Source organism: Somniosus microcephalus, chromosome 15, assembly GCF_052327205.1.
Source record: "Somniosus microcephalus isolate GS21.2 chromosome 15, FLI_Smic_1.0, whole genome shotgun sequence".
Lineage (NCBI taxonomy): Eukaryota > Metazoa > Chordata > Chondrichthyes > Squaliformes > Somniosidae > Somniosus > Somniosus microcephalus.
Window position 1 is genome coordinate 44,603,617 of NC_141001.1, and position 26,644 is coordinate 44,630,260.

Here is a 26,644-nt window from a genome sequence, read left to right on the forward strand (position 1 = left end):
CAACCCAACTGTTGCCCTGGCCAAGATCAGCTATCTCAGCAATGACCAGCGATGGTTATTGGAACCTTCTGATGGCTATAGCTTAGTACCAGACCATTGGTTCATGTACCCACTGCGTCATCAGGGCAATGTATTTGCAAATGATTATGTCACATGAATTCTGCCATTCTGTGCACATTACTGTGCCAGTGGAAGCTAGTTAGTCCCTGAAATTATTCTGAAGGATTTGTGAAAACATTTCATCGAGCGGCTTCAGCCAGCTGAAAACATTCTTGTAAATATGCTTTATACAGTAACCACTGGTTAAAACAAAAAGCAAACATTTATTGGGGAAAAAACCCTCTGTGCGCAATGTTATGTCCATCAGCATGGATGAAGCATCAGCAGGCTAGTGCTGATAGTGCGAGTTCCCAGCCCAATACTGCACCATGTCTCCAGGAGGCTGGGGACAGGTGGAAGGTACAGGTTGAAGCTTCAGGTGTCGATTTCCAGCCCCGATGCCGTGACATGTCCTCGGAATCGAACAGGTGGAAGGTACAAGATGAAGCTGCTGCTGCAATGTCACGTTTTCAGGAGGCTAGAGACAGGGCAGAGCTCAATCAGTGACTTCACTCAGTCTTGGAACTTCTCACAATTGACTGCTAGCCTCCCTCACACTAGACACCAAGAGAAAGAAACTTCATTCAGCTGTGGCAATAATGTCCTGTGATGCTCAGAAACCGCACTGAAATGGCTGAAGAGGTTAAAATTCTACTCAAATGTAGTTCTGTAGATATGATACCTCTGTGATTGACAAAGCTGCAGTCATCTCTGTCAGAGATATGTGCATTTAGACAGCTATGGCTTCTATGTTTTTCAGCCATCTGCTCCCCACTCAGTATAGTTTCAGTACAATAGTTTCCCTCTCAGTGGTGGCAACAACTCCCATTCAGTCAGGATCTGAGATTGGGGAACTCCAGTAGTAATCGCTCCACCATGTCCGGCTGTACCTCTGTTAAGATGGCGTGGAACCTTTCGACCTGGAAGAAATTAAACTTAATCCGTCAGAAGTGAGGACTTAGAGCTGGATGAAATGTGCATCAATTTTATTAAAACTTTTTTGGCACAATTTTTGGCTCAGCAAGTTGAAGAATGCTAGTGCTGGGGAACGGAACACTTTTCATATCAGGCAGAGTGTGTCAGCAACAAGCACTCTCGGGTAAGGTACAATACAGTTGAACAAAGACTAAAGCTTGCTCCATAAATTCTCCATTAACCATTACAAAGCCAGGTACAGCATGGGTTAGGTGCAGAGTAAAGCTCCCTCTACACTGTCCCATCAAGGTCACTCAGGTCAGGTATAACACAGTTGGATGCAGAATAAAGCTTGCTCTACTTTGCCCCAACAATGTTCATCAGTGCCAACTTTAGAAGAGCATTTCCCCCTCCCCCACCCTGATCTCAGATGGGACACTGATAGGACCATGTCGATCAGTCTGAGCACCACTGGTCTTGGGAGAGGGGGAAAAATCAGCTAGAGTCCCTGCTCCTAATCATTACCCACAGATCTCTACTAGAAAGTTCACGTAAGTGGACAGAAATCAGGCTCACTGTGCTGCCCACTTATGATCAAATGGCCTGCCAACATTCATTGACAAGGCTCTGTGTTGATGTTCCCAAAGTCAATTAGTACCCATAGAACCAAGACCCAGCAAGGTGTCAATACCTTCAAGTGAGATGGGGCAAGTGCAGAAAATCAGAGAGAAGCAAATAAAAACATCCTCGTGCTTTACGCTGTAACTAGCAGGCTGCGCTAAACACATGCACGGTCCTCAAAACATCAACACCTGCTTGCATTTTTTTCCTGTTCCAACCCACTAATTGTTGCACAATTGTGGAGAAAATCTTTGAATGCTGGAAATATATAAGTCCGGCAACATCTGAAAGAAATCACACAGGTTAATGTGCCAAGTTGATGAAAGATCTCCACCTGACATGTCAACCCGTCTTCTTCTTTCAGATCCTGATGAGCCCATGATTTAGTTCCAGTATTTTCTGTTTTAATTTAAGCATGATCACTCCTGACCAAGAGTCACAGAAACTTTAACTTTCCTTTCTCTTTCAGGTGATCTTATGGTGAAACAAGATTTTACCCAAGCTCCAGGCCAAGAGTAAAGGTTTGCTGGAACCTTCAGAGGAAGAGACCAGTCAAGTGAAAATACTCACAGCAGTGTTGTACAGAGGGAGGAGGTGGTGAAGGGCACAGATGCACATCTCCTGGCTCAAGTACCCTTCTTTAAAGCTTTTTGACACAATCTCCTACAAGCACAACAGAGAGAATCATAGTTAACACAGTGCACCGTGACGGTTTCTGACCAAAACCTGAGCAGTTACATGACTGAGGAGCAGTCAATCACACTGTCGTCAGTGGGTGATTTATGAGCAGCAGAATTTTTTAAGAGACAAGTGCAATAAAAAAAAAAACACCTAAAGCAAATGTTTGCCACTGGCACACATCACTGAAATGAAACGGCACATGAGTCCTGAATGTCTTTTGGAACTTGCACATTTGTTAACTGCCAAAAATGATTTTTCTCTTTCTCCATAGCCCGGCAAATTCTTCCTTTTCCAGGATATATCCAAATCCCTTTGGAAAGTTACTAATGAATTTGCTTCCATCACACTTTCAGGTAGTGCATTCCAGATCATAATAACTTGCTGCCAGAGCACAAGTGCTCTCTCACCGATCCCGAGATCCTCAGCCCCACCCCCATCCCTGTTCCCAGTTGCAATCTCTCCTCCCACCCTCACTGCCTCCATTAACCCCCTCCATCCCCAATGGGGCCATCACTCCCAATCGGGAGCCTCAATCCCCTTTATTTTCCTTCTCCCCCAAATCGTCACCCACCCCTCCACCACAGTTATTCCTCTGATGTTCCCGGTATACATTCATACCTTAGAGATGTCCATGAAGATTTCAGAGAGGAATTCACAGCAGATATCCAGGAGAATTTTGAGGTGGAAGTCTCCCTCCCGCCGTTTCCCCTTCTGGGCACCAGCTACCGGAGATGGGACAGACCATTTGTCCGCGCTGGGTCTTCTTGTTCCCTCCGAAGGTTTCTTCTGACATTCCTCTGCGTAGAACAAAACTCGCAGCAGTGTACTGAGCAAGGGAAGATCTGCGACAGGCAGAACACACAAAGCTGAAGAATGCTGCTGCTAAACCAACTGAACTGAGCAAATCATACACTTCAGACAGGATAGAGTGGGGCCCTAAACAAGCACACACTTCAGATGGAAATCAATTTTGGACGGGTAATACACTTGTCAAACAGGAGACCGATTGGAGAGGATTCATGGCAAATCGTCGCAATTGCTACTTAGTCCTTTCTGCAGACTTTGCTTCAGCCAGTCTTCGCTTCGCACTAATAGTTCTCAGTGGAGAATGAACTGCATCAACAATAACTTGCATTTATAGAAGCACCTTTAACATAGAAAAATGTCCCAAAGCACTTCAGAGATGTCATCAAAAGAAAATGGGCGCGGAGACATTAGGAGAGGACACCAAAAGCTTGGTCAAAGAGGTGGGTTTTAAGGAAGGTCTTAAAGGAGGAGTTCATAGAATCATACAGCACAGAAGGTGGCCACTGTGCTGTATGATTCTATACACAGGGCTCTTTGAAAGAGCTGTCCAATTAGTCCCACTCCCCTGCTCTTTCCCCATAGCCCTGCAAATGTTTCCTTTTCCAGTATATATCCAATTCCCTTTTGAAAGTTACTATTGAATCTGCTTCCATCACACTTTCAGGTAGTGCATTCCAGATCGTAACAAGTCACTGCATTAAAACATTTCTCCACATCTCCTCTCTGGTTCTTTTGCCAATTACCTTAAATCTGAGTCTTCTGGTTACCGACCTTCCTGCCAGTTGGAACAGTTCGTCAGTAGTTACTCTATCAAAACCATTCATCATTTTGAACACCGCTATTAAATCTCCCCTTAAACTTCTCTGCTCTAAGGAGAACAATCCCAAGCTTCTCTACTCTCGCCACATAACCGAAGTCCCTCATCCCTGGTACCAATCTAATAAATCTCCGCTGCACCATTTCCATAACCTTGACATCCTTCCTCTAAGTGTGGTGCCCAGAATTGGACACAATATTTCAGCTGAGGCCTAACCAGTGATTTATAAAGGTTTAGCATAACTTATTTTTGTTTATTAAAAGTAACACAAACAGATTGGCTCTGAGCAAATATACTTTAAAAAAAGTGCCTATTTTCCCACCTGGTATCCAAAACGTTTTGACTTTACCTGGGGGAACAGTTTCATAGCATTGGCCACTTTCCAGTACCTGAGCATTTCTTCATGTTTTGGGTGTCAGTGGGCTATTCGACAATGCACTTACGCACACGCACAATCCAGCAGGAGACTCTGAATCGGAAGTGGGAACTTTGCTGCCTTTCTTCCCTCTTATCCTGAGGCATTGCAGCCAACTGTAGCACCCTACCGCTATCCTGGTTCAGATCAGCTGACTCAGCATAGACTGGAGATGGCAGCTTCCTGGTCTGACTGCCTCAGTAACAGAGGGCGTGGTGCATCTACTCACTAGTTCATCGGGGGAGTTACATAGAAACATAGAAGATAGGAGCAGGAGTAGGCCATTCGGCCCTGCTCCGCCATTCAATGAGATCATGGCTGATCATCCAAATTCAGTACCCTGTCCCTGCCTTCTCCCCATATCCCTTGATCCCTTTAGCCTTAAGAAATATATCCAACTCTTTCTTGAATATATTTAATGAACTGGTCTCCACCGCCCTCTGTGGCAGAGAATTCCACAGGTTCACCACTCTCTGGGTGAAGAAATTCCTCCTCATTTCAGTCCTAAATGGCTTACCCCTTATCCTTAGACTATGAGCCCTGGTTCTGGACTCCCCGGCCATCAGAAACATCCTTCCTGCATCTAGTCTGTCCAGGCCTGACAGAATTTTATAGGTTTCGATGAGATCCCCTCTCAATCTTCTAAACTCCAGTGAGTATAAGCCCAATCGACACAATCTCTCCTCATACATCATTCCTGCCATCCCAGGTATCAGCCTGGTGAATCTTCGCTGCACTCCTTCCATGGCAAGAACGTCCTTCCTCAGGTAAGGCGACCAAAACTGCACACAATACTCAAGGTGTGGTCTCACCAAGGCCCTGTACAACTGCAGCAAGACATCCTTGTTCTTGTACTTGAACCCTGTTGCTACAAAGGCCAACATACCATTTGCCTTCTTAACCGCCTGCTGCACCTGCATGCTTACCTTCAGCGACTGGTGCACAAGAACACCCAGGTCTCTTTGCACTTCCCCTTCTCCCAATCTATTGCCATTCAAATAATAATCTGCCTTCCTGTTTTTGCCACCAAAGTGGATAACCTCACATTTATCCACATTATAGTGCACTTGCCATGTTTCTGCCCAATCACCCAACATGTCCAAATCGTACTGGAGTTTCACGACATCCTCCTCACAGCATACCCTCCCACCCAGCTTTGTGTCGTCTGCAAATTTGGAGATATTACATCCAATTCCCTCGTCCAGATCATTAATATATATTGTGAACAGCTGGGGTCCAAGGACCGATCCTTGCGGTACCCCACTAGTCACTGCCTGCCACTCGGAAAACGACCCGTTTATTCCAACTCTTTGCTTTCTGTCCGCCAACCAGTTCTCTATCCAAGTCAATACCTTGCCCCCAAATCCCATGTGCCTTAATTTTGCACGCTAATCTCTTATGCGGGACCTTATCGAAAGCCTTCTGAAAGTCCAAATACACCACATCCACTGGTTCTCCCTTATCTATTTTACCAGTTACATCCTCAAAAAACTCCAGTAGATTAGTCAAGCATGATTTACCTTTTGTAAATCCATGTTGACTTTGTCCGATCCAGTCACTGCTTTCCAAGTGCTCTGCTATTACATCTTTTATAACCGAATTCGTTATTCTTAACCGAACTTAGAAAACATGTTACTGTCTCTACACATTCGGAGCCAGTTTTTATTTTAAGATACCACTTTCTTCTTGGTAAGCTTGTGGCTGATGAATAATTTACATATCAATGAAGTGTGTGGTCTCAGTATGTGACGGCCAAGAAGTGAAATTATTCCCTTCGCTTGTTGCTATTGTAAGAATGCAGGTCAAAGAAGATTTGAGCAAGAGCCTTTGAAGATATGGCATACATAAAATTTTAATTACGCTGCCTGGCAATGAAACGGTTAAAACTAAAATGCTTTAACCTGTGCTTAGCTTAGCTACTGTAGTCCTAAGTAATGTCTTTAAAATAATTTAGTAACAATGCTTTGTTGAGATAAGCTGCTCATGGTCAACCAACCTTACCTTAGCCACTGTAGCTCTGGACAATGTACTGTCTCTTAAACATAGAAACATAGTAGATAGGAGCAGGAGTAGGCCATTCGGCCCTTCGAGCCTGCTCCGCCATTCAATGTGATCATGGCTGATCATCCAAATTCAGTACCCTGTCCCTGCCTTCTCTCCATATCCCTTGATCTCTTTAGCCTCAAGAAATATATCCAACTCTTTCTTGAATATATTTAATGAACTAGCCTCCACCGCCCTCTGTGGCAGAGAATTCCACAGGTTCACCACTCTCTGGGTGAAGAAATTCCTCCTCATTTCAGTCCTAAATGGCTTACCCCTTATCCTCAGAATTTAGCCTCATGGCTGATCAGCCTTGTCCTGCTCCAGTCTAAATTCATCAACCTTATCTTCCCTGATCTGGTTATGTTGGAAAATTAACTTCACATTTAGAGGCTCCAGGTGCAAAGGTCAGGTTTGTACGATTACAAGACCAACATAAGTACAGGTGATTGTAAGAGGTCAGAGGTAAAGGTAAAGCTACAGAGAAGAGAATACCGGTTGGGTTATGACTAATTAAGAAGGGAACAGGGTAATATCATTCTGTTCTTCTAACTATCGCTCGAGCATTGTAATTGTCTTAATTTGTGCTTAGTTTGATTACCTCAATAAAGAATCTCATCACCACCCACAAGGTGTCAGGGTCAGAGTTATTATACTGCGTTCCCCCGCGCCCGCACCCCCCCCCCCCACACAAAATCTTCCCCAGAACTTGCTGAACTCACTCACTTTGCTCAATCTTAATGTAGTTCTCCGTGTATGAAGCAAACATTGCTGAAAGGACAGCCAGAGTGGAGGACAGCACACTCGCCTGTTCCTCTACGATAATCGATGGGTCATCATCCTGGCAAAGGTCAGTGCAAACAATGTCATACAGAAGAGTCCAGGTTGCCTCTCCCTTGTCTGGAGTTTTCACTACAAGGAGAGAGATTCATTACGAAGCAGTTAGTGAATAGAATGCTGCCTGGGCACAGTTAATGGGCAAAGAAAGTCTAGACAGTATTTTTTGTTTAAAGTAGTCCTCTACTTTATAGTGAAAAATGCACTTACAAATATCTTGTTTTGACTTTTTCTTCAAAAAAATGTAAATTTCTTGTCTTCCATCAAAATCAAGTCATGCTAGCTGTTGGTGATGGGAATTATCCCAGTGCTGTTCCACTGACTGGAGAGGAGGAGCCAGACTTCAGACTAACTCAAGAGCTCACCCAGGGCAGCCAGACACCAAGAACAAAACGTGTTTTGCACTGCCGCTCATTTTAATCCGTTTCAGAAGACAACCTCTACCCACTCCCCTCCCAGCTACGTTAGGGCCCACTACTCTCATTAATCCTGTAAAACAGTGATTGGGATTAAAGGAACCCAATTTTTGCACATGTACTTAGCATTACAGATTTCAACTGGCACATTCTAATGGGGTTGTTGTTGCTGTAAATGGAAATTAAACTGGATCCCAGGTATCCCTGCTTTGACTGGCTTTCCACTATTGAAGTCATGACATCAGCTGTACTGAACCTACTCTGCGCATTCAGTGGGCCAGAACCAGCAAGCTTACAAAATCTTTGAAAACTAGGTTTCCACTGCCACTGAAACAAGATAGAGCTAGTCATTTATATTCACAAAAGCAGTAAACGCTCAAGAGAAATGGCCACTCGCCAGCAGTTGCCTTAAAGCACCTAAACAGTAACTAAATGCAGCAAACTGATTCTGAAAAAAAACTATTAATAAGTTAATTTTCTGTATTTTTTGAATTGGTGGATTTTCCTCAGTCTTCATGGTTACAAAGTTCTGATTTGTTGAATGAAAACATAATTTCAGCCCCCAGTGTGACATATTCGCATAACAGAGTCATGACACAAGGATTATGATGAACAGGAAGTGTGCACACCATTTTAATGTCAGTGAGAGATATTGATGATGTACTTTGAACAAAAAGTGAAATTTCAGTGCTAGTTTTGTTTCAGAACACCAGACTGAATGTGGAAGCACTGTAGATAAGAAGTAAAGAATAAGAAAGTTACCTATTGCCTGGATCCCTTCATCCGCTGTAGTGAGCAGCTGCAGTATATGCATGTAAACCTCTAGCCCCTCAATACTGTCTGTCCTAAACAACAGCAAACAATAATGAGGCCAAAACACACCAGTCGGCATCCTATGCTTAAAGCAGAAACCACAGCCCTCAGTAATTGGGCAGATTAGGTCTCAGTAACACATGTCCACACTTCTCACATCCCAATTTTACATGCATGTAACTATACATATTCCCACCTCACAGTTCACCCAACCTCAGTTACTGATCATCTGACACCTCACAGAACTGGGCAGACAGCACTGGTCCAGGTGAGTGCCATTTCATCCTGTGTTATTGGGCTCTCCTACTAACTGCAGCTCTTGGCTTTTTTTGTACTAGTTTTTGTGTCCATCAAGATGAGCGATGTTACTGCTGGGGAATGGAATGCTTTCCATTTCAGGCACCTATTGTTAGCATCAAGCACTCCCAGGTCAGGTATAGCACAGGTTAGATGTAGAATAAAGCTCCAACAGTATGCCTCAGCACCAACCTCAGAAAATTACTCCCTACTGTACCAGTATGACATTTTACCATTTTCTAACACCAGCCACCCTGTGGCCTGTCGGTGACATTGTCAATTCAGTACTGCGTTAGGCACAGTTTTGTGCTGTGCTGTGGTTCCATAAAACCCATATAGTCAGCAGATAGGAGACTTTCACACTGCCAAGCCAGGCTGCATTTGAGCCCAATTCAGAGGTGAAATGCCAGTGTCCAACAGGAGACTAATCCAACCACTGGAGACAGCTCTGTACTTTATAAATTCGAAGTCTTGCATGCTAATATTAGTCTAATTTTGTACATGATATTTTAAATTGTACATGATTTTATAAATAAATTTGATGAGTTGTTTTAGCTTGAGCCGGTGTGTAATATTTTCAATTATTGGGATAGATTGGAAACATAATGGACATCCTATATAAATTGCAGTGTGCAATAACAATCTCTAGATCAGGGCAGAAAGTGAAAGAACACAAATTTCTGATAGATCAGAGACTCAGACTGCTTAAGGAACCGGTGCCAATCCATTCAGTGAGAAAACAGCATGAACATACCAAGACTGTAACAGTACTTCAGAATACTTTTTACACAGTTCATTTGGATCTAGTATGAAATTACAAACATCCATTGCTGAGATCCAAGTGAGAACACCCCCCCAACCCTATCCCGAGAGTCTAGAATTCGTCAGTCATTGGGGTGGGGGAGTATCTGAAAAAAGGAAAGAAAGTTTAAAACATAGAAAAAAGTGTCACTGGGTTTACAGTTACTATACCAGAACTCTCCTGTAGCCCTAGATATAGGGGCCACGTCCCTTTTCCCAAAACTTACCTGAGTTGTCTGGCTGCTTCCAATAAGCAAGGGACCATCACACACTCGGCTGTTTTCTCCTGCTCTGTGGTCGATGCATCAGGCAACTCCTTTGAGTCCCTGACCCAGCTCAGCATTAGCTCCTTGTCCAAGTCGAAGAGTTTATCGACCATCTCACCAATCTTCCCCAACAAGTCAGCTAACCAGAGAAAATACAAATTACCACCAGCCTCACAAACAATGCAGTCCAGATTGGTTCTTTGCAACTGCACTCAACAGACTTGGTCAGCACATGCTGCAGGTAAGATTGCAGCACTCAGAGACCTGGGCACACCACAGACAGTATACTGATAATACCACTGTCCAGAAAGAAAGACAGACTTGCATTTATACAACGCTTTTCACAACCTCAGGATATCCCAAAGCGCTTTACAACCAATGAAGTACTTTTGAAGTGTAGTCACTGTTGTAATGTAGCGACAGCTAATTTGCACACAGCAAGGTTCCACAAACAGCAATGTGATAATGACCAGATAATCTGCTTTTTTAGGTGCTGGTTGAGGAATAAATGTTAGTCAGGACACAGGGGAGAACTCCCATGCTCTTTTTCAAAAGAATGCCATGGGATCTTTTATGTCCACGTGAGAGGGCATACGGGGTCCTCGATTTAACATCTCATCCGAAAGACGGCATCTCTGACAGTGAAGGACTCCCTTGATACTGCACTGAAGTTGCAGCCTAGATTTTGTGCTGAAGTCCCTGGAGCGGGACGTGAACCCACAACCTTCTGACTCAGCGGTGAGAGTAATACAACTGAGCCACAGCTGACCAGCTCCCACAGGTCACTGTAATACTGCAAGCTTATCATCTGAAGAATGCATCAGTCCACACTCCTCCCCCTTCCAATTTCACATGCATGCATACGTGCACCCACTTCTCCAACCTCACAACCTTCCACCCCACCCCCTCCCAAACCTCAGACACAGACACAGATTGTCCTATCTCAGATACAGGTCCACAATCCCTTATCCGCAATTCCAAAATTCGAAAAGCTCTGAAAACCGAAAGTTTTTTTCGTGGAGCGTCACTCGTGTACACGACATGACCCGAGTGGCGCCAAACATGACCCGACGCGGCCGATGCTTGACCCACGCAGGTGTGAGGCGTCAGTTGTGTCTCAGCGCTGCTACCAGTCACACGTGCGTCTGCTGCTCTCTGATATTTTTTGTTATTTTGTGATTTTGAGTTTAATTTCACTGTGAAAATGTCAAAAAGAGCTGCAGATACCCCTACCGTTCTGAAATCCGAAAAAATCCGAATTCTGAAACACATCTGGCCCCAAGGGTTTCAGATAAGGGATTAATAACCTGTATAAGCTATAAGAAAACTGAAAATAAGGCGAATGATGCCGACTCCTCCATTCACATGCTTTCTGGTTATCTGGCTTGCATGAAAAGTCACAGTCACTTACCATTTGTGGAGCTCTGCATTATGAAGCATACATTCTCCTGAACAGAGCGCTGCTTGTGGATTTGGTCAACCCAGATGGTGGCGACATCTGGCTGAGAAAGACAGGTCAGTATTAACCTGCCAAACAGAGAGACATCAACCATAATATCTAACATCACTGAGAGGCCACCAGTGGTATCAGTGTATTCTAGTATTGTGACTGTATCAGTCCAGTGTAATTATTGGGCTTAACTCATCACCACCAACAGCAGACCTGTAAGTATCAGTACTTCATGCTACAGGTCAAAATGGTCCCTCCACACACACACAAGTTTGGAAGGATGGGATCTAATTCTACTGTTGGTTGTTTCTCTCAGTTCAAATAGGCACATATCAGTCACTTTTACATTTTACTAAAATCCCATGTCAGCCAGTACCAACAAAGAATGTCTATTGTTTGCAATGAAGGAATCTCGTCCACATCTATGGTCAGGATCAGGATCAAACCCACTGTGGCAATTGGCAACCAGGTACAGACCAGTAAATATATTGTCAATCAGGATCAGATATTGGGTCCAATACATACTAACAATTGGATCATATCAGGGGCAGAGAGCACAACACAAGTATGAAAAAAGCTGGACAGAAATTCCAAAAATAAAAACAGAAAATAGACAACAAATCAGTCAGTATCTGAAAGGGAAAGATAGGTTAACATTTCCATTGGAGCTCTGCATATCCGCCAGTTCTGATGAAAGGCCCCATCTAAAACATTAACCGCGCTTACGCACGCTGACTGACCTGCTGCACATTTCCAGTTTTACATCAAATTTCCTCCCAGTCCCATGACCTCAAAAGTGGTGCAAACGTAGCAATGTAATGGGAACATTACCTCCAAATTCTCCTACAAGTCACTCGCCATCCTGACTTGGATGGGTATCACTGCTCCTTCATCATTGCTGGGTCAAAATCTTAGAATTCCCTACCTAACAAAATTATGGGAGTACCTTCATCACAAGGACTGCAGCAGTTCCCAGAGAAGGCCCATCACCACCATTAAAAAAATCCACCATTCTAGATTTTTCTTTTTATGTGTACAAATAATTCATAAAGTGATTCAGCTATAAAGTAATGAAGTAACATGCGATCTCCACAGCTCCAGTACACAGAATAATACACGGTACAGCATGAAAGTATTCAAAAAATCTACCTGCTAGTCTCCAAGAGAGTGGGTGGGTCCGCGTCTCCCAGTAGCAACAGCAGCACCTCACTGTGAAACAAAACAGAAACAAGACAATCAGTAAAACAGGCCAATTATTCCCAGCTCAGACTCCCCTCAATCCCAAATCAAAGGAACACCCAGCATAACTCCCCCTAACTGAAATAAACACTCATTTTCTCCCTAATTTTCTTCCCTCTTCTCTTGAAAGCACCATCTCTTGTCAACGTCACTCACATCCCAAGAACAATTATAGCCCTACAAACCCTTTCTAAATAACCCACCAAACAGAAACAAGAAACAGGGAAGGAAAGAAGAAATAAAGAAGGGCATTCTTCTCAATGCCAAGACAGGCCCAACTTGCCCCATCTTAGGCTCCTTGATCCCAGGAGGGAAGTCAGGTCCAAGACAGCTACACAGGAGGCAATTTTCCATATACAATGTGGCAACTGAACCTCTTAACCTTGTACTGCAAGGGTCCTCGTCATTACTTCCCAAATCTGGCAGTACAGTATTACAGAACATTAGTCTCTCCAGATCCATATTCTCGTGGCCCGCATCACAGTGGCAAGATGTAGGTGATTCCTTTGAGCCATTCCAAGACAATGACCCTCTTTGCCACCAGCAATCAGTCTGTGTAAACAATGTGGAGCTGTCACCTCTGATATTAATGCCAACAAACATACTTTAGGAGGATAATCAAGAGTGATGCCCTGCCTTGGCTAAGGCTCTCATTGTGGACTCCCAGAAGGGGAAAATCTTAGGACAGTTCCACAATATGTAAATCATATAAGAAGTTATCCTTCTTCACAACACCAACACTTCCTCTCTGATTCCTAATTTAGCCATTCTTTGAGGTATTATAGAATCTGTGGAGCAACTTCAATTGAAGCCATACTTTGCTTTATAAATCATAAATCTAAATCATAAATTAGACCAAACTGTTGACCAATTCAATAAGTATGTGGATTCAAGCCCAAAATCCTTCTCGCAGAGCTTTTAGGTTCAATAAATTATACTGCCTCCCTCCTTATTCTACATCTTATAGTCTGTGGCTACAAAGAGCAGCTTCTTGTTGGAAAATATCGACAATAAAATGAGGATTCCCAATGGGGGTTGGCATACAGCATGATTCTTAAACAGCGATCATTGGTAAGTGGATATTTACAAGAGCAGCTTAGGAGTTCATTTTGAGACATCAAGCCTGTCGTAAAAATACAAAATAAATCCTTAAAAGATACAACACCTGGTACTGCACCTCTCTCCAGCTCCAGCCAACCCACATCCTTTGTCATAGGACAAATCCACTGTGCCACATATCGTAACCTAGATGCTCAATGCACGTTATTAAAAATATTTTTAGCCGATGTTGAAAGGAAGAATGGCTACACTGTGGTATCTGACATGATCTGCAATTGGGAGCAAAATTACAACAGTCTTAGGGGCTTATGTTGTCGACGCCTATGTGGGGAATGTTAAAAGTTTCCCACACCTCTATCGGAGACATCACACACTGAAACACTCACCAATGTTTATTATTGGGAGCCTTCACACTTCTGATCATTTCTGGGTGTTTTAATACTTTTCTTTTGGCAAAGTTTGTGCTATTCAAGGGCAGCACCAAGCAATCGCAGGTCAGGTACAGCAGTTAGATGCAGAGTAAAGCTGAATTTACATTGCCCAATCAGGCACTCCCAGGTCAGACACAAGAAATAGATCCAGAGTAAAGCTCCTTCTACATTGTGCCTCAACCCCAACCTCAGGACAATACTCTCATGGTACACTAGCATTGCTTTTTTGCGTTTCCCACACCAACTATCCTAGAACCTCTCCAAGTGAAATTGCTGGTGCAGTTTTGTGCTGTGCAGCGAGCCCACTAGGAACTGGATTGAGACTGCCCAACTCTTTTTCACATAGAACCCTTACGGACAGCAGTAAGAGGAGACATTCATCCCATCAGTCTGGGCTGGGTTTGAACCTCTGTCCCAGAGTGTAAAGGCTACTTCAATTACTTGTTTTCTATGCAGCTTTCTTGACCGACTATCTTTGTTTTAAATACTATGATTATGTAACGAATCCCTACACCTCCCCAGTGCAGCCAAGATTTCGTTCAGGTTTTCAATTAGAAAACAAGTAAGAGAGTTTATTGGTGAACTGATTCGATCTATAATGTAGGAGACACTTTTTGGTGATAAACTGTACACAGGAAGCAGCTCCATGCAGCTCATAAATGTCACTTCTAAAATTTCACGAGCTTTGTTGTGACTGTTGGGGGATACAGAGGGGTTGCTTCTTTGGTGTGAGACCAAGCCTTTGGTGCATCACTGACAACTGGAAATCTCAATTACGATTTGCCCTGCTCACTCTATCTTACACTGTTCCATTTGCAGGAGAGATGGGGAGAACATCAGAGGTAACAAAACAGAATTGGAGAATTCTAAGCAGTGGACTTTAAATCGGGCTTTTTCCAGTTTTCCCAATAGCCCATTGCACCAGCAAGGCTCACTAAGGAAGAGATTTAATGTTGTTCCTAGCTTTTGATGCAAGAATATGCAGCATGGCACGCCTACCAATACTCACACGAGATTATCGTTGTTAGTGATTGACTGGCAGGTCTCCTTGTAACAAGCCATGTTCCCCAGGATACCAACGCAGATCTCCTAACCTCGAAGAAGAAGAGTCACTTTATCAAGCAATTCCACAACATTGTTGTACAAGAAAAATATGGAATGAGAAATTAGCATTTAACTGAAGATCGCTCCTTCCACAGACCATGTACAATCTATCCCACCATGGACTCTGTCCCATCATTTAATCTCCTGAGGGAAAGTTCTGTATAAATACTCTCTGATCCTCAACAATAATAATGCAAACTCAGGCAATTCCCCCCCCATCTCCAGAGCACATAAAACGTCATTTGATCATAACCATTAATCTCATTCCCAATGAGATCATTATCCAGCTCGTTTTTCACACAGTAATGTATGCTTTTTCTGAGCATCTACTCCAATAGAAGCACTACTCGGTGATTGATGTGTGTTTAGTTCAAAGCCATGTCTTTTAGTTAGCCACTTACATACCTGCACCTCTCAGTATTTTAAAGTGGAACATTACACCATAGAAAAAGTATTTTCAGAGTAAAATAGGCCCACCTTTTAACTGAGATCCCAAAGTAGCTGTTCTGCCCATAACTATTTTCCCCACATCACTGCAGATCAGATAACTGGGAAAGATGTTCAGTTCATGTCAGCAGAGGCCCTCCTGGAGGATGTCTCCATAGTCAGGGACAACCACGTTTCTTTTCAATCTATTCCAAGTTGCGCACCGGCCAATTACAGCCACAGAACAGCGAGAGGGGGATATCTTATTACAAACCGGAGGCCTACTATGCCCAACAGCAGGAAGTTGTTACAAACTTATACTCATTGACGTAATAACACTCACTACGCACTTGGTTTGAGTATAAAGCAAGGCTTTACTCAACTTGTTTCAGAACATGGAGGTCTAGTTGTCCTTCACTAGTTCCTGTCTTACAAAATGTCCCTGGGCAAGCTGGGCCCACGCCCGAGTATTTATACTCCTTGGACGGCGCCACCAGCTGGCCGTCCAGTGTTATTTCATGAGTCATTTCTTCATGATGATGAGAAGATTTATAACACTCATATCTAGGAAAGCATTATTACAAACCAGTTATTATTGCCATGGGTGATATTATAAAACTAGGTACCTATGCTGCAGAAGTTTGATTGCCAGGTCACCCTCGCTGTTGGCAATCACGCACCTGACAAGTTGTGTGTCGCTGCCTACTGTATACAGCAATGTATAACATTGTGAATAACCCCTCACTTACTGCACTCTTCACTCACCGCTGTCATTACTCACCGTTAGTCTGGGACACTTGGATTTACCAATAATTCCTAATAAGATGTCCGTAGCATTGAATTCCTGAAGAAATACAGCAACATCCTGTAACACAAAACACAAAGCTTGGGTTAGCAGGCAATGGTGACATACATCTGAGTCAGGGGACAGTGACTACATATCTCAAAGGGTCATAGGCGGTGACCGCACATCTCATAGGGTCGGAGATGACCGCACACCTCATAGGGTCGGAGAACAGTGATCATGCATCTCATAGGGTCAGAGGCACTAACCACACACGTCTTGGAGAACCCGACCCTTCAATCATCAGTCTTTTCCAGAATGAAAAGTGTGAAGCTATGATTGCAAAACAAAATTTCCACGTTATCACTCCAGAGCAGAGTTTTTTCAGTGTAGAGCTCCTTTGGTATCTCCTTTGGTGCTGGACTACAGTGCGAGAGGAAAAATAGTCGACTGGTGAATTCTCCACACCAGTTTCCCATTTCACTTGAACCTTCCCGGGGAGGTGAAATAAAGAATCAGAAGCATCAGCTGGAAGAGATGCTCTTATTTACCTCCAAAGCTAGAGATCAGTTCATCTTCTTGCTCATCCCAAGGATGGAGTGTAGAGCCAGGGAGGAGAATTTAAAGATGGAACAGTAAATAGTGAAAGGATTTTGAGTGGGAGTGAACAACCATGCAGAGGACAGTAACAGTGAGGTGACAGGAGCTTTGGGACATAGATAGGATAGTGCCTCCAAATCTGGCAGTCATCTACTTTCAAACAGCTATCAAGTACCATCACATTCAAGGCCTCCACACAGCCCTATGATTACCTCATCCATAGACATGTCCCAGACTTTACAGATCTCATTCTCCAGGTCTTCATCCAGCTCTGTCTCGGCTCTGGAACCCGACACTTCTGCCTCTTCACCCACTGGAGAGACAAGCTGAGAAAGTGAAACAGGACAATTAATATATTTTACAGTGTCCCCCGGCATTTGGCTCTGCATCTGTGAATGTCTCTTCCTGCTAGATACCCTGATAAAAACCTGTAACTGCAATAAAGTTCGGTGTTTGAGGTCACAAGAAGAACCCTGACCTCTTATACAGAACAAGTAAATCTCAACCAAGAATGGCAGCCAATACCACTGCTTCCTTGCCATTAAAGGATGCTTTATAAATAGAGGCATAGAGTACAAAAGCAAGGAAGTTATGATTAATCTTTATAAAACACTGGTTCGGCCTCAACTGGACTATTGTGCCAATTCTGGGCACCGCACTTTAGGAAGGATGTGAAGGCCTTAGAGAGGGTGCAGAAAAGATTTACAAGAATGGTTCCAGGGATGAGGAAATTCAGTTACATGGATAGACTAGAGAAGTTGGGGTTGTTCTCCTTAGAGCAGAGAAGGTTGAGAGGAGGTTTGATAGAGGTGTTCAAAATCATGAGAGGTCTAGACAGAGTAGATAGAGAGAAACTGCTCCCATTGGTAGAAGAGGACACAGATTTAAGGTGATTGGCAGGAGAACCAAAGGCAACATGAGGAAAAACTTTATACGCAGCAAGTGGTTAGGATCTGAAATGCACTGCCCGAAAGGGTGGTGGAGGTGGATTCCATCGTGGCTTTCAAAAGGGAATTGGATAAGTACCTGAAGGAAAAAACTTTGCAGGGCTATGGGGAAAGGGCGGGGGAGTGGGACTAGCTGAAGTGCTCTTGCAGAGAGCCGGCACGGGCTCGACGGGCCGAACGGCCACCTTCTGTGCTGTAACCATTCTATGATTCTAACAACTCATGTCTGGCGCACTACTTTCACAAAGACACCTGGATGCATTTGGGAAGCTTTCTAGACTGCTGTAAATTCGCTTTGGTCTGCATCCTCAGGCTGCTTTAATGTGCTAATTGAGCCCAGGACACCGTTTCCCAGGTGCCAATGACATTTATGTTGTGCAAGTCATATTCAATGCACTGTGAAAAAAACATTGGCTGAAAAGGATTCAAATTTTTATGTCCATATATTGAATTCACTGTGATTGCTGGGCAAATCAAAGAGAAATAGGATACGTACCCATCAGGCTTTCAGTTGCTAGGGGGAGATCATGTAAAAAAGAGGGATGCAATACAGAGAGTCTCCAAGAACTATTGTTAGACAGTTGGAATCAAATACAGACTTGTGATCCTAAAGCTTATATATATTATATATATATACTGAAGAAGTGGAGAGCATCACCAAAGGTCTGGGAGTTAGCAGCTAGTCTTTGTGTAAAATTATTCTGTCTTCTATTTGCTTGTCAATATTATTAGAAATAAACTTTGTATTTCAACTTGGAGCTTGAAATTAATTCAAGTGCGTTGGCCTTTCAATCTTCTGGAACGACTAGAACTGAAGAGTGCCATTTATACTGGTGAACTAAGATCTGTGCAACTCCTAAGGGTACAATATCTCTGCAGGGGCAGAAATGCGAGAGGCTGTAGCTTTTGGTTCTACTTACTGAGAACACAGCGAGGCTACTAAAAATTAAAACATCTCATTATAACCTTTTCACATCACCCAATGTTTATACATGTGCACCTTCCAGCGACGATTTTCCCATCCCTAACCAAGGGCAGCTCAGAACAATTGTAGCACCCTCCCATTACTACCCCAGTTAAGATCTTCTATCGCAGCACAAACCGGAGATCAAACCTGGGACCTTCTTGCTCTATGAAGCCCAGCTACCCGCTGTATAAATTCATAGGGCCGTCAGGAGAGCAGTTCATTCATTTTAACCCAAAGGAAATGTTAAGAATTAGTCTCCACAAATAATTGACTATCACAGGGGTCTACAGTCAAGCTCAGACGATTGGTCAGATGGAAATGAGTTAAGTATAGAATCTTACAGAACGGCCCATCGTGCCTGTGCCGACTGTTGGAAAGAGCTATATAATTAGTCCCACTCCCCTGCTCTTTCCCCATAGTTCGGCAAATTTTTCCTTTTCAAATATTCATCCAAATCCCTTTTGGAAGTTACTTGTGAATCTGCTACCACCCTTTCAGGCAGTGCATTCCAGATCACAACAACTCGCTGCAAAATAAATTCCCCTCCTCGCCCCCAGCTTTTTTTAATCAATTCTTTTAAATCTTTATCTTCTGGTTACTGGCTGTCCAGTGGAAACACTTTCATCTTTCTCACTCTATAAGAACCCTTCATAATTTTGAACATCTCTATTAAATCTCTCAACCTTCTTTGCTCCAAGAACAATCCTAGTTTCTCTAATCTCTTCACATGACTGAAGTCCCTCATCCCTAGTACAATTTTTGTAAATCTCCTCTGCACCCTCTCCAAGGCCTTGCTACCAATAGGCTACTCAATCACGTAGGACATCATTGTCGAGCCTAAGTCTGTCATCCACACATATATATTCCCTTTTCTCAAAGATTAATCGATAGCGAATAGCAGCATGAACTCTGACTGACCTCCCCTCAACAAAACCAGGGACAATTAGGGCAACAGTACATCCCAACCTTAACTGAGATTAGGTAATTCAGCACAGGCCAAGAATTCAACCCACGGCCTTTCAATCTGTATTGCTGAGTAAAAGACCATTCAATTCATTTGCCATCCAAATCTACTGAGGAACTAAAGTGTCCAATTGTGATTGATCAAATCTGCATTACTGTCATTTCAAAATATCTGCTGCATTTTTATGTACACCACTCAAGCACAGAACGCAGATGTTACCTCAATCAGCCGCATGAGTGTGCTGAACAACCAGTGCTTGCTGTAGACCGTGTTTCCAATTGCATCGTCTCTGGTGGTCTCATCATCACTTTCGTCACTCGGTGGTGGGGATGGATTGCGATCCATCCCAGCATTCAGAATGTCCAGACAATCCTATGAGGGAAGCACGGGAAACGCAGCATTAAACCATCAGGAGGGTATGGTGGGTAGGAAGAGAAACTGGGTGGAAGTTTGCCCAAACTCTGCAGACATCAAAAAAACAGCACCCACAGCCCGCACACAGATCACCTCATGTCACACACGGAAAGTAAGGCAGGAGAAGCCCCTTTATAAGGTCACAGTGAAGAAGAGTTCCCATCTGAAACATTAATCTGTCTTTTTTTCAAATGCTGATAGGCTTACTGTCCACTTTCTAATTTACTCTCATATTTTCATTTGGTTAGTTAGACAGCCGGTACCAGGAGCTCCTGGTGAGCAACACAGCTCGCCATAAAATGTGTTCCTTACACACACTGCGATACAGAAATTACACATAGACCTATAGAGATAGGCGCATGGTCATAAACAGTTTCTGAAGGTATGAATGAAGCTGCAGCCCTGGAAATCTCAGATATACACAGGGGCACTCACAGACTGGCTCTGTGGGTAAGACTGCACAGAGCGGGATTAAACAGAGTGGACTTGAACAGAGTGTTTTATTTGGGAATTTGGAGAAGAGGGGGAAGGAGTTGCTGCTTTTTGCCTACACGACTTGTAGTGCTGTGTGTTATAGGTAGCTATATAATTTCAGTACCCTTAACTTAATCTAGATCAAGTAAGTAGTCAAGAAACTACACTGTAAACTAAGTTACTTAATTACAAATTTAATTAAATTTAATTAAATAAAACAAGGTCATATAGGGATGGCAGTGCAGGTGGTGTGTCGCAACTGCAGCATGTGGGAGTTTGTGGAGAGTATTGTGATCCTGGACAACCACGTTTGCAGTAAGTGCCTGCATCTTGAGGAACTTCAGCTCAGAGTTTTTGAGCTGGAGTCTGAGGTGCAGACATTGCGGGGCATCAGAGATGGGGAGAGTTACCAGGACACTTTGATCCAGGAGCAGTCACACCCCTTAGGTTAGATAGTGGTACAGGTCTGGTTAGTGGTCCGGGACAGGAGGGTGTGACTGCAACTCAGGCAGGTAAGGGGACCCCAGGTGCAGTGCTGGAGGAGCCTCAGCCTTTGCCCTTGTCCAACAGGTATGAGGTTCTTGCTGCCTGTGTGGATGAGGGAAAAGCCTGCAGGATGGATGAGCAAGCTGAACGTGGCACCATTGTGCAGGAGGCCATTCAAGTGGGGGGGGAGTGAAAGGGAATGTAGTTGTGGTAGGGGACAGTATAGTCAGGGGGATAGATACTGTTCTCTGCAACAGTGACCGAGAGTTCCGAAGGTTATGTTGCCTGCCCGGTGCCAGGGTTAAAGACATCTCCTTGCAGCTGGAGAAGAACTTGAAGTGGGAGGGGGAGGATCCAGTTGTCATGGTCCACGTAGGAACCAACGACATAGGTAGAACTAGGAATGAGGTTCTGCTGAGGGAGTTTGAGGAGCTAGGATCCAAATTAAAAAGCAAATTCTCAAAGGTAATAATCTCTGGATTGTTACCCGAGTCACGCACAAATTGGCATAGGGACAAACAGATTAGAGGTTTCAATGTGTGGCTCAAAGAGTGGTGTGGGAGGAAGGGGTTTCAGTTCATGGGGTACTGGCACCAGTACTGGGGAAAGAGGGAGCTGTTCCGTTGGGACGGGCTCCACTTAAACTGGGCTGGGACCAGTGTCCTGGCAAACCAAATAACTAGGGCAGTAGACAGGGCTTTAAACTAATGAAGGAGGGGGGGTGGGAGGATTTAGGAAAGAGTAAATTTAAAAGCAGCGAGAGAAATGTCAAGGCTCTAGAGCAGAGTTTGGGGTAAAAATAAGCAGAGTGGGTCAGGAAGGGACAGAGAGAGTAACAAAGGTAATAAGGCATCAGTGATGAGGGTGACATCAGTGAAAAATAGAAATAAGTCAAAGCTGAAGGCACTATATCTGAATGCGTGAAGCATTCGCAACAAAATGGATGAATTAATAGCGCAGATAGAAATGAACAGGTTTGATCTCAGAGCCATAATGGAGACGTGGTTGCAAAGTGGCCAAGGTTGGGAAATAAATAATATTCCAGGATACTTAACTTTTAGAAGAGATAGGCAAAATGGAAAAGGAGGAGGGGTAGCCCTGATAATAAAGGATGGGATAAAGACAGGAGAGAGAAAGGATCTTAGCTCCGAAAATCAAGAAGTAGAATCAGTTTGTGTGGAGCTAAGAAACAGCAAGGGGCAGAAAACATTGGTGGGAGTTGTTTATAGGCCCCCAAACAGTGTAATTGTAATGTAGGGCAGAGTATAAATCAGGAAATTAGAGGCACATGTAACAAGGATAATAGAGTAATCATGGGGGAATTTAATCTACATATAGACTGGGCAAACCGCATTTGCAGTAATAGTGTGGAGGACGAATTCATGGAATGTATACAAGATAGTTTTCTAGATCAGTATGCTGAGGAACCAAGTAGGGAACAGGCTATTTTAAATCTAGTATTGTGCAATGAGAAAGGGTTAATAACCTTGTAGTAAAGGGGCCTTTAGGGAAGAGTGACCATAATATGATAGAATTTTATATTGAGTTTGAAAGTGATTTAGTTAAATCCGAAACTAGGGTCTTAAATCTAAACAAAACAAACTACACAGGTATGAGGGGCGAGTTGGCTAAGGTAGATTGGGAAACTACATTAAAAGGTATGATGGTAAAGAAGCAATGGCTAGCTTTTAAAGAATTAATACATAATTTACAATAAATATACATTCCTTTAAGGTACTAAAACCCCACAGGAAAAGTGGTCCAACCGTGACTAACAAGAGAAATTAAAGATAGTATTAGATCAAAGGAAGAGGCTTATAATGCTGCCAAAAACAGTAGTAAGCCTGAGGACTGGGAGGATTTTAAAATTCAGCAAAGGAGGACCAAGAAATTGATAAAGGGAAAACAGAATATGAGAGTAAACTAGCGAGAGATATAAAAACAGACTGTAAACGCTTCTATAGGTATGTAAAAAGGAAAAGATTAGCAAAAATAAATGTGGGTCTCTTATGAGACAGGAGAAATTATAATGGGGAATAAGGAAATGGCAGAGAAATTCAACAAATACTTTGTGTCTGTCTTCACAGAAGACGACTCAAAAAACTTCCCGGAAATAGTGGAGAACCAAGGCTCTAGCGAGAATGAGGAACTGAAAGAAATTAGTATTGGTAAAAAAAATAGTACTGGAGAAATTAATGGGACAGAAAGCCGACAAATCCCCTGGACCTGATGGCCTGGGGTTGTGAACGAGATGGCTATAGAGATAGTGGATACATTGGTTGCCATTTTCCAAAATTCCATAGACTCTAGAACGGTTCCCGCGGATTGGAAGGTGGCAAATGTAACCCCACTATTTAAGAAAGGAGGGAGAGAAAATGGGGAACGACAGACCAGTTAGCCTGACATCAGTAGAAGGGAAAATGCTAGAATCTATTATTGAGGACGTGCTAACAGGGCACTTAGAAAATAATAATAGGATTGGACAGTCAACACGGATTTATGAAAGGGAAATTGTGTTAGACAAATCTGTTAAGAGTTCTTTTCACGTAACTGAAGTCCCTCATTCCTGGAATCACTCTAGCAGAATAGATCAGGGAGAACCAGTGGATGTGGTGTATTTGGATTTTCAGAAGGCATTCGATAAAGTGCCACACAAGAGGTTATTAAACAAAATTAGGGCTCATGGGATTGGGGGTAATATACTAGCATGGACTGAGGATTGGTTAACGGACAGAAAACAGAGAGTAGAAATAAACGGGTCATTTTCAGGTTGACAGGCTGTAACTAGTGGGGTACCGCAAGGATCAGTGCTTGAGCCTCATCTATTCACAATCTACATCAATGATTTGGATGAGGGGACCAAATGTAATATATTCAAGTTTGCTGATGATACAAAGCTGGGTGGGAATGTAAGTTGTGAGAAGGATGCAAGGAGGCTTCAAGGGGATATAGACAGGATAAGTGAGTGGGCAAGAACATGGCAAATGGAATATAACGTGGAGAAATGTGAAGTTATCCGCTTTAGTGGGAAAAATAGAAAATCAGGGTATTTTTTAAATGGTGAGAGATTGGACTATTGTGTACAGTTTTGGTGGTCTTACCCAAGGAAGGATATACTTGCCATTGAGGGAGTGCAACGAAGGTTCACAAGACTGGCTCCTGAGGTGGGGGGGGATTGTCCTATGAGGACAGATTGAGTAGACTAGGCCTATATTCTCTAGAGTTTAGAAGAATGGGAGGTGATCTCATTGAAACATACAAAATTCTTACAGGGCTTGATTGGGTAGATGCAGGGAGGATGTTTCCCCTGGCTGGCGAGTCTAGAACCAGGGGTCACAGTCTCAGAATAAGGGGTCGGCCATTTAGGACTGAGATGAGGAGAAATTTCTTCACTCAGAGGGTGGTGAATCTTTGGAATTCTCGACCCCAGAGGCCTGTGGAGGCTCAGCCGTTGAGTATATTCAAGACAAAGATCGATAGATTTTTGAATATTAAGGGAATCAAGGGATATGGGGATAGTGCAGGAAAGTGGAGATGAGGTAGAAGATCAGCCATGATCTTATTGAATGATGGAGCAGGCTCGAAGGGCCAAATGGCCTACTCCTGCTCCTCGTTCTGATGACTAAACGCGTAGGGCTGGTAATCATAGTCAGGGAATCATAGAATGGTTACAGCACAGAAGGTGGCCATTCGGCCCATCAAGCCCGTGACTCTCAGCTAGTCCCACTCCTCTGCCCTTTCCCCGTAGCCCTGCAATTTTATTTCCTATAGATACTTATTCAGCTCCCTTTTGAAAGATAAAATTGAGTCTGCCTCCAGATCTTAACCACTCGCTGCGTAAAAAAGTTTTTCCTCATGTCGCCTTTGGTTCTTTTGCCAATCACCTTAAATCAGTGTCCTCTGGTTCTCGACCCTTCCGCCAATGGGAACAGTTTCTCTCTATCTACTCTGTCCAGACCCCTCATGATTTTGAACATCTCTATCAAATCTCCTATCAATCTTCGCTGCTCTAAGGAGAACAACCCCAGCTTCTCCAATCTATCCACGTAACTGAATTCCCTCATCCCTGGAACCATTCTTGTAAATCTTTTCTGCACCCTCTCTAAGGCCTTCACATCCTTCCTAAAGTGCAGTGCCCAGAATTGGACACAATAGTCCAGTTGGGGCCAAACCAGTGTTTTATACAGGTTCATCATAACTTCCACAGACTCACTCACTGGAGCAGCTCCTTCTCGCTTCCCCGATTCAGGCTCTCTCATATACGAAAGCAAAGGCCAAATTCAAACTTCGACCAACCAATAACCCAGTCCCGCTCCTCTGTTCTCCGCACAACCGAACCATAACAGACCCCTCCGCGCCAATTCACCCTCCCCTCACAGCGCCACCCGCCAGCTCGGCGCCGCTTCACCCCTCTCCCCTCACAGCGCCACCCGCCGGCTCGGCGCCGCTTCACCCCTCTCCCCTCACAGCGCCACCCGCCGGCTCGGCGCCGCTTCACCCCCTCCCCCCTCACAGCGCCACCCGCCGGCTCGGCGCCGCTTCACTCCACCTCCCCTCACAGCGCCACCCGCCGGCTCAGCGCCGCTTCACCCCTCTCCCCTCACAGCGCCACCCGCCGGCTCGGCGCCGCTTCACCCCCTCTCCCCTCACAGCGCCAGCCGCCGGCTCAGCGCCGCTTCACCCCCCTCCCCTCACAGCGCCACCCGCCGGCTCGGCGCCGCTTCACCCCTCTCCCTTCACAGCGCCACCCGCTGGCTCGGCGCCGCTTCACCCCTCTCCCTTCACAGCGCCAGCCGCCGGCTCAGCGCCGCTTCACCCCCCTCCCCTCACAGCGCCTCCCGCCGGCTCGGCGCCACTTCACCCCCCTCCCCTCACAGCGCCACCCGCCGGCTCGGCGCCGCTTCACCCTCCCCTCACAGCGCCACCCGCCGGCTCGGCGCCGCTTCACCCCTCTCCCCTCACAGCGCCACCCGCCGGCTCACCCTCCCCTTACAGCGTCACCCGCTGGCTCGGCGCCGTTTCACCCCCTCTCCCCTCACAGCGCCACCCGCCGGCTCGGCGCCGCTTCACCCCTCTCCCCTCACAGCGCCACCCGCCGGCTCACCCTCCCCTTACAGCGTCACCCGCTGGCTCGGCGCCGTTTCACCCCCTCTCCCCTCACAGCGCCACCCGCCGGCTCGGCGCCGCTTCACCCTCCCCTCACAGCGCCACCCGCCGGCTCGGCGCCGCTTCACGCCACCCTCCCCTCACAGCGCCACCCGCCGGCTCGGCTGTCTCTAGTTTTCTGCTTCCATAAATCTCTCAATTCTGGCCAAGGAGCTCTTCTGTGCATTTCTGGGGCTGCCATGTTTTGTCTCGTCCAAAACTCAACAGGGTACCATTGCAAGAGTCACCACATCGCTGCAAAGCAGACCCACACCTGCCATTTTCCTAGTGTTCACAGATCTGTTTCCTACTTTGTCAATAGCAGC

General features: G+C 44.6%; 1 protein-coding gene across 3 annotated transcripts; it reads right to left on the bottom strand.

Moving 5' to 3' along the window:
- Positions 1-303: 303 nt before the first annotated feature.
- On the bottom strand, positions 304-25,553 carry saal1 (serum amyloid A-like 1). Of its 3 annotated transcripts, none has more exons than XM_086007712.1 (13): positions 25,391-25,553; positions 20,019-20,171; positions 17,134-17,247; positions 16,319-16,402; positions 15,017-15,096; positions 12,428-12,487; positions 11,240-11,355; positions 9,790-9,967; positions 8,414-8,496; positions 7,125-7,310; positions 2,935-3,158; positions 2,206-2,298; positions 304-1,019 (listed from the first exon to the last, which is right to left on the bottom strand). In XM_086007712.1, exons 1-13 carry the CDS (start codon positions 25,430-25,432, stop codon positions 933-935), a joined length of 1,500 nt encoding a protein of 499 aa, XP_085863838.1. In that variant the 5' UTR covers positions 25,433-25,553; the 3' UTR covers positions 304-932. The 3 variants fall into 3 exon arrangements, with proteins under 3 accessions (XP_085863838.1, XP_085863839.1, XP_085863840.1); XM_086007713.1 differs by having other exon boundaries at positions 25,387-25,546; XM_086007714.1 differs by lacking the exon at positions 25,391-25,553 and adding an exon at positions 25,058-25,326.
- Between the last annotated feature and the right edge of the window lie 1,091 nt (positions 25,554-26,644).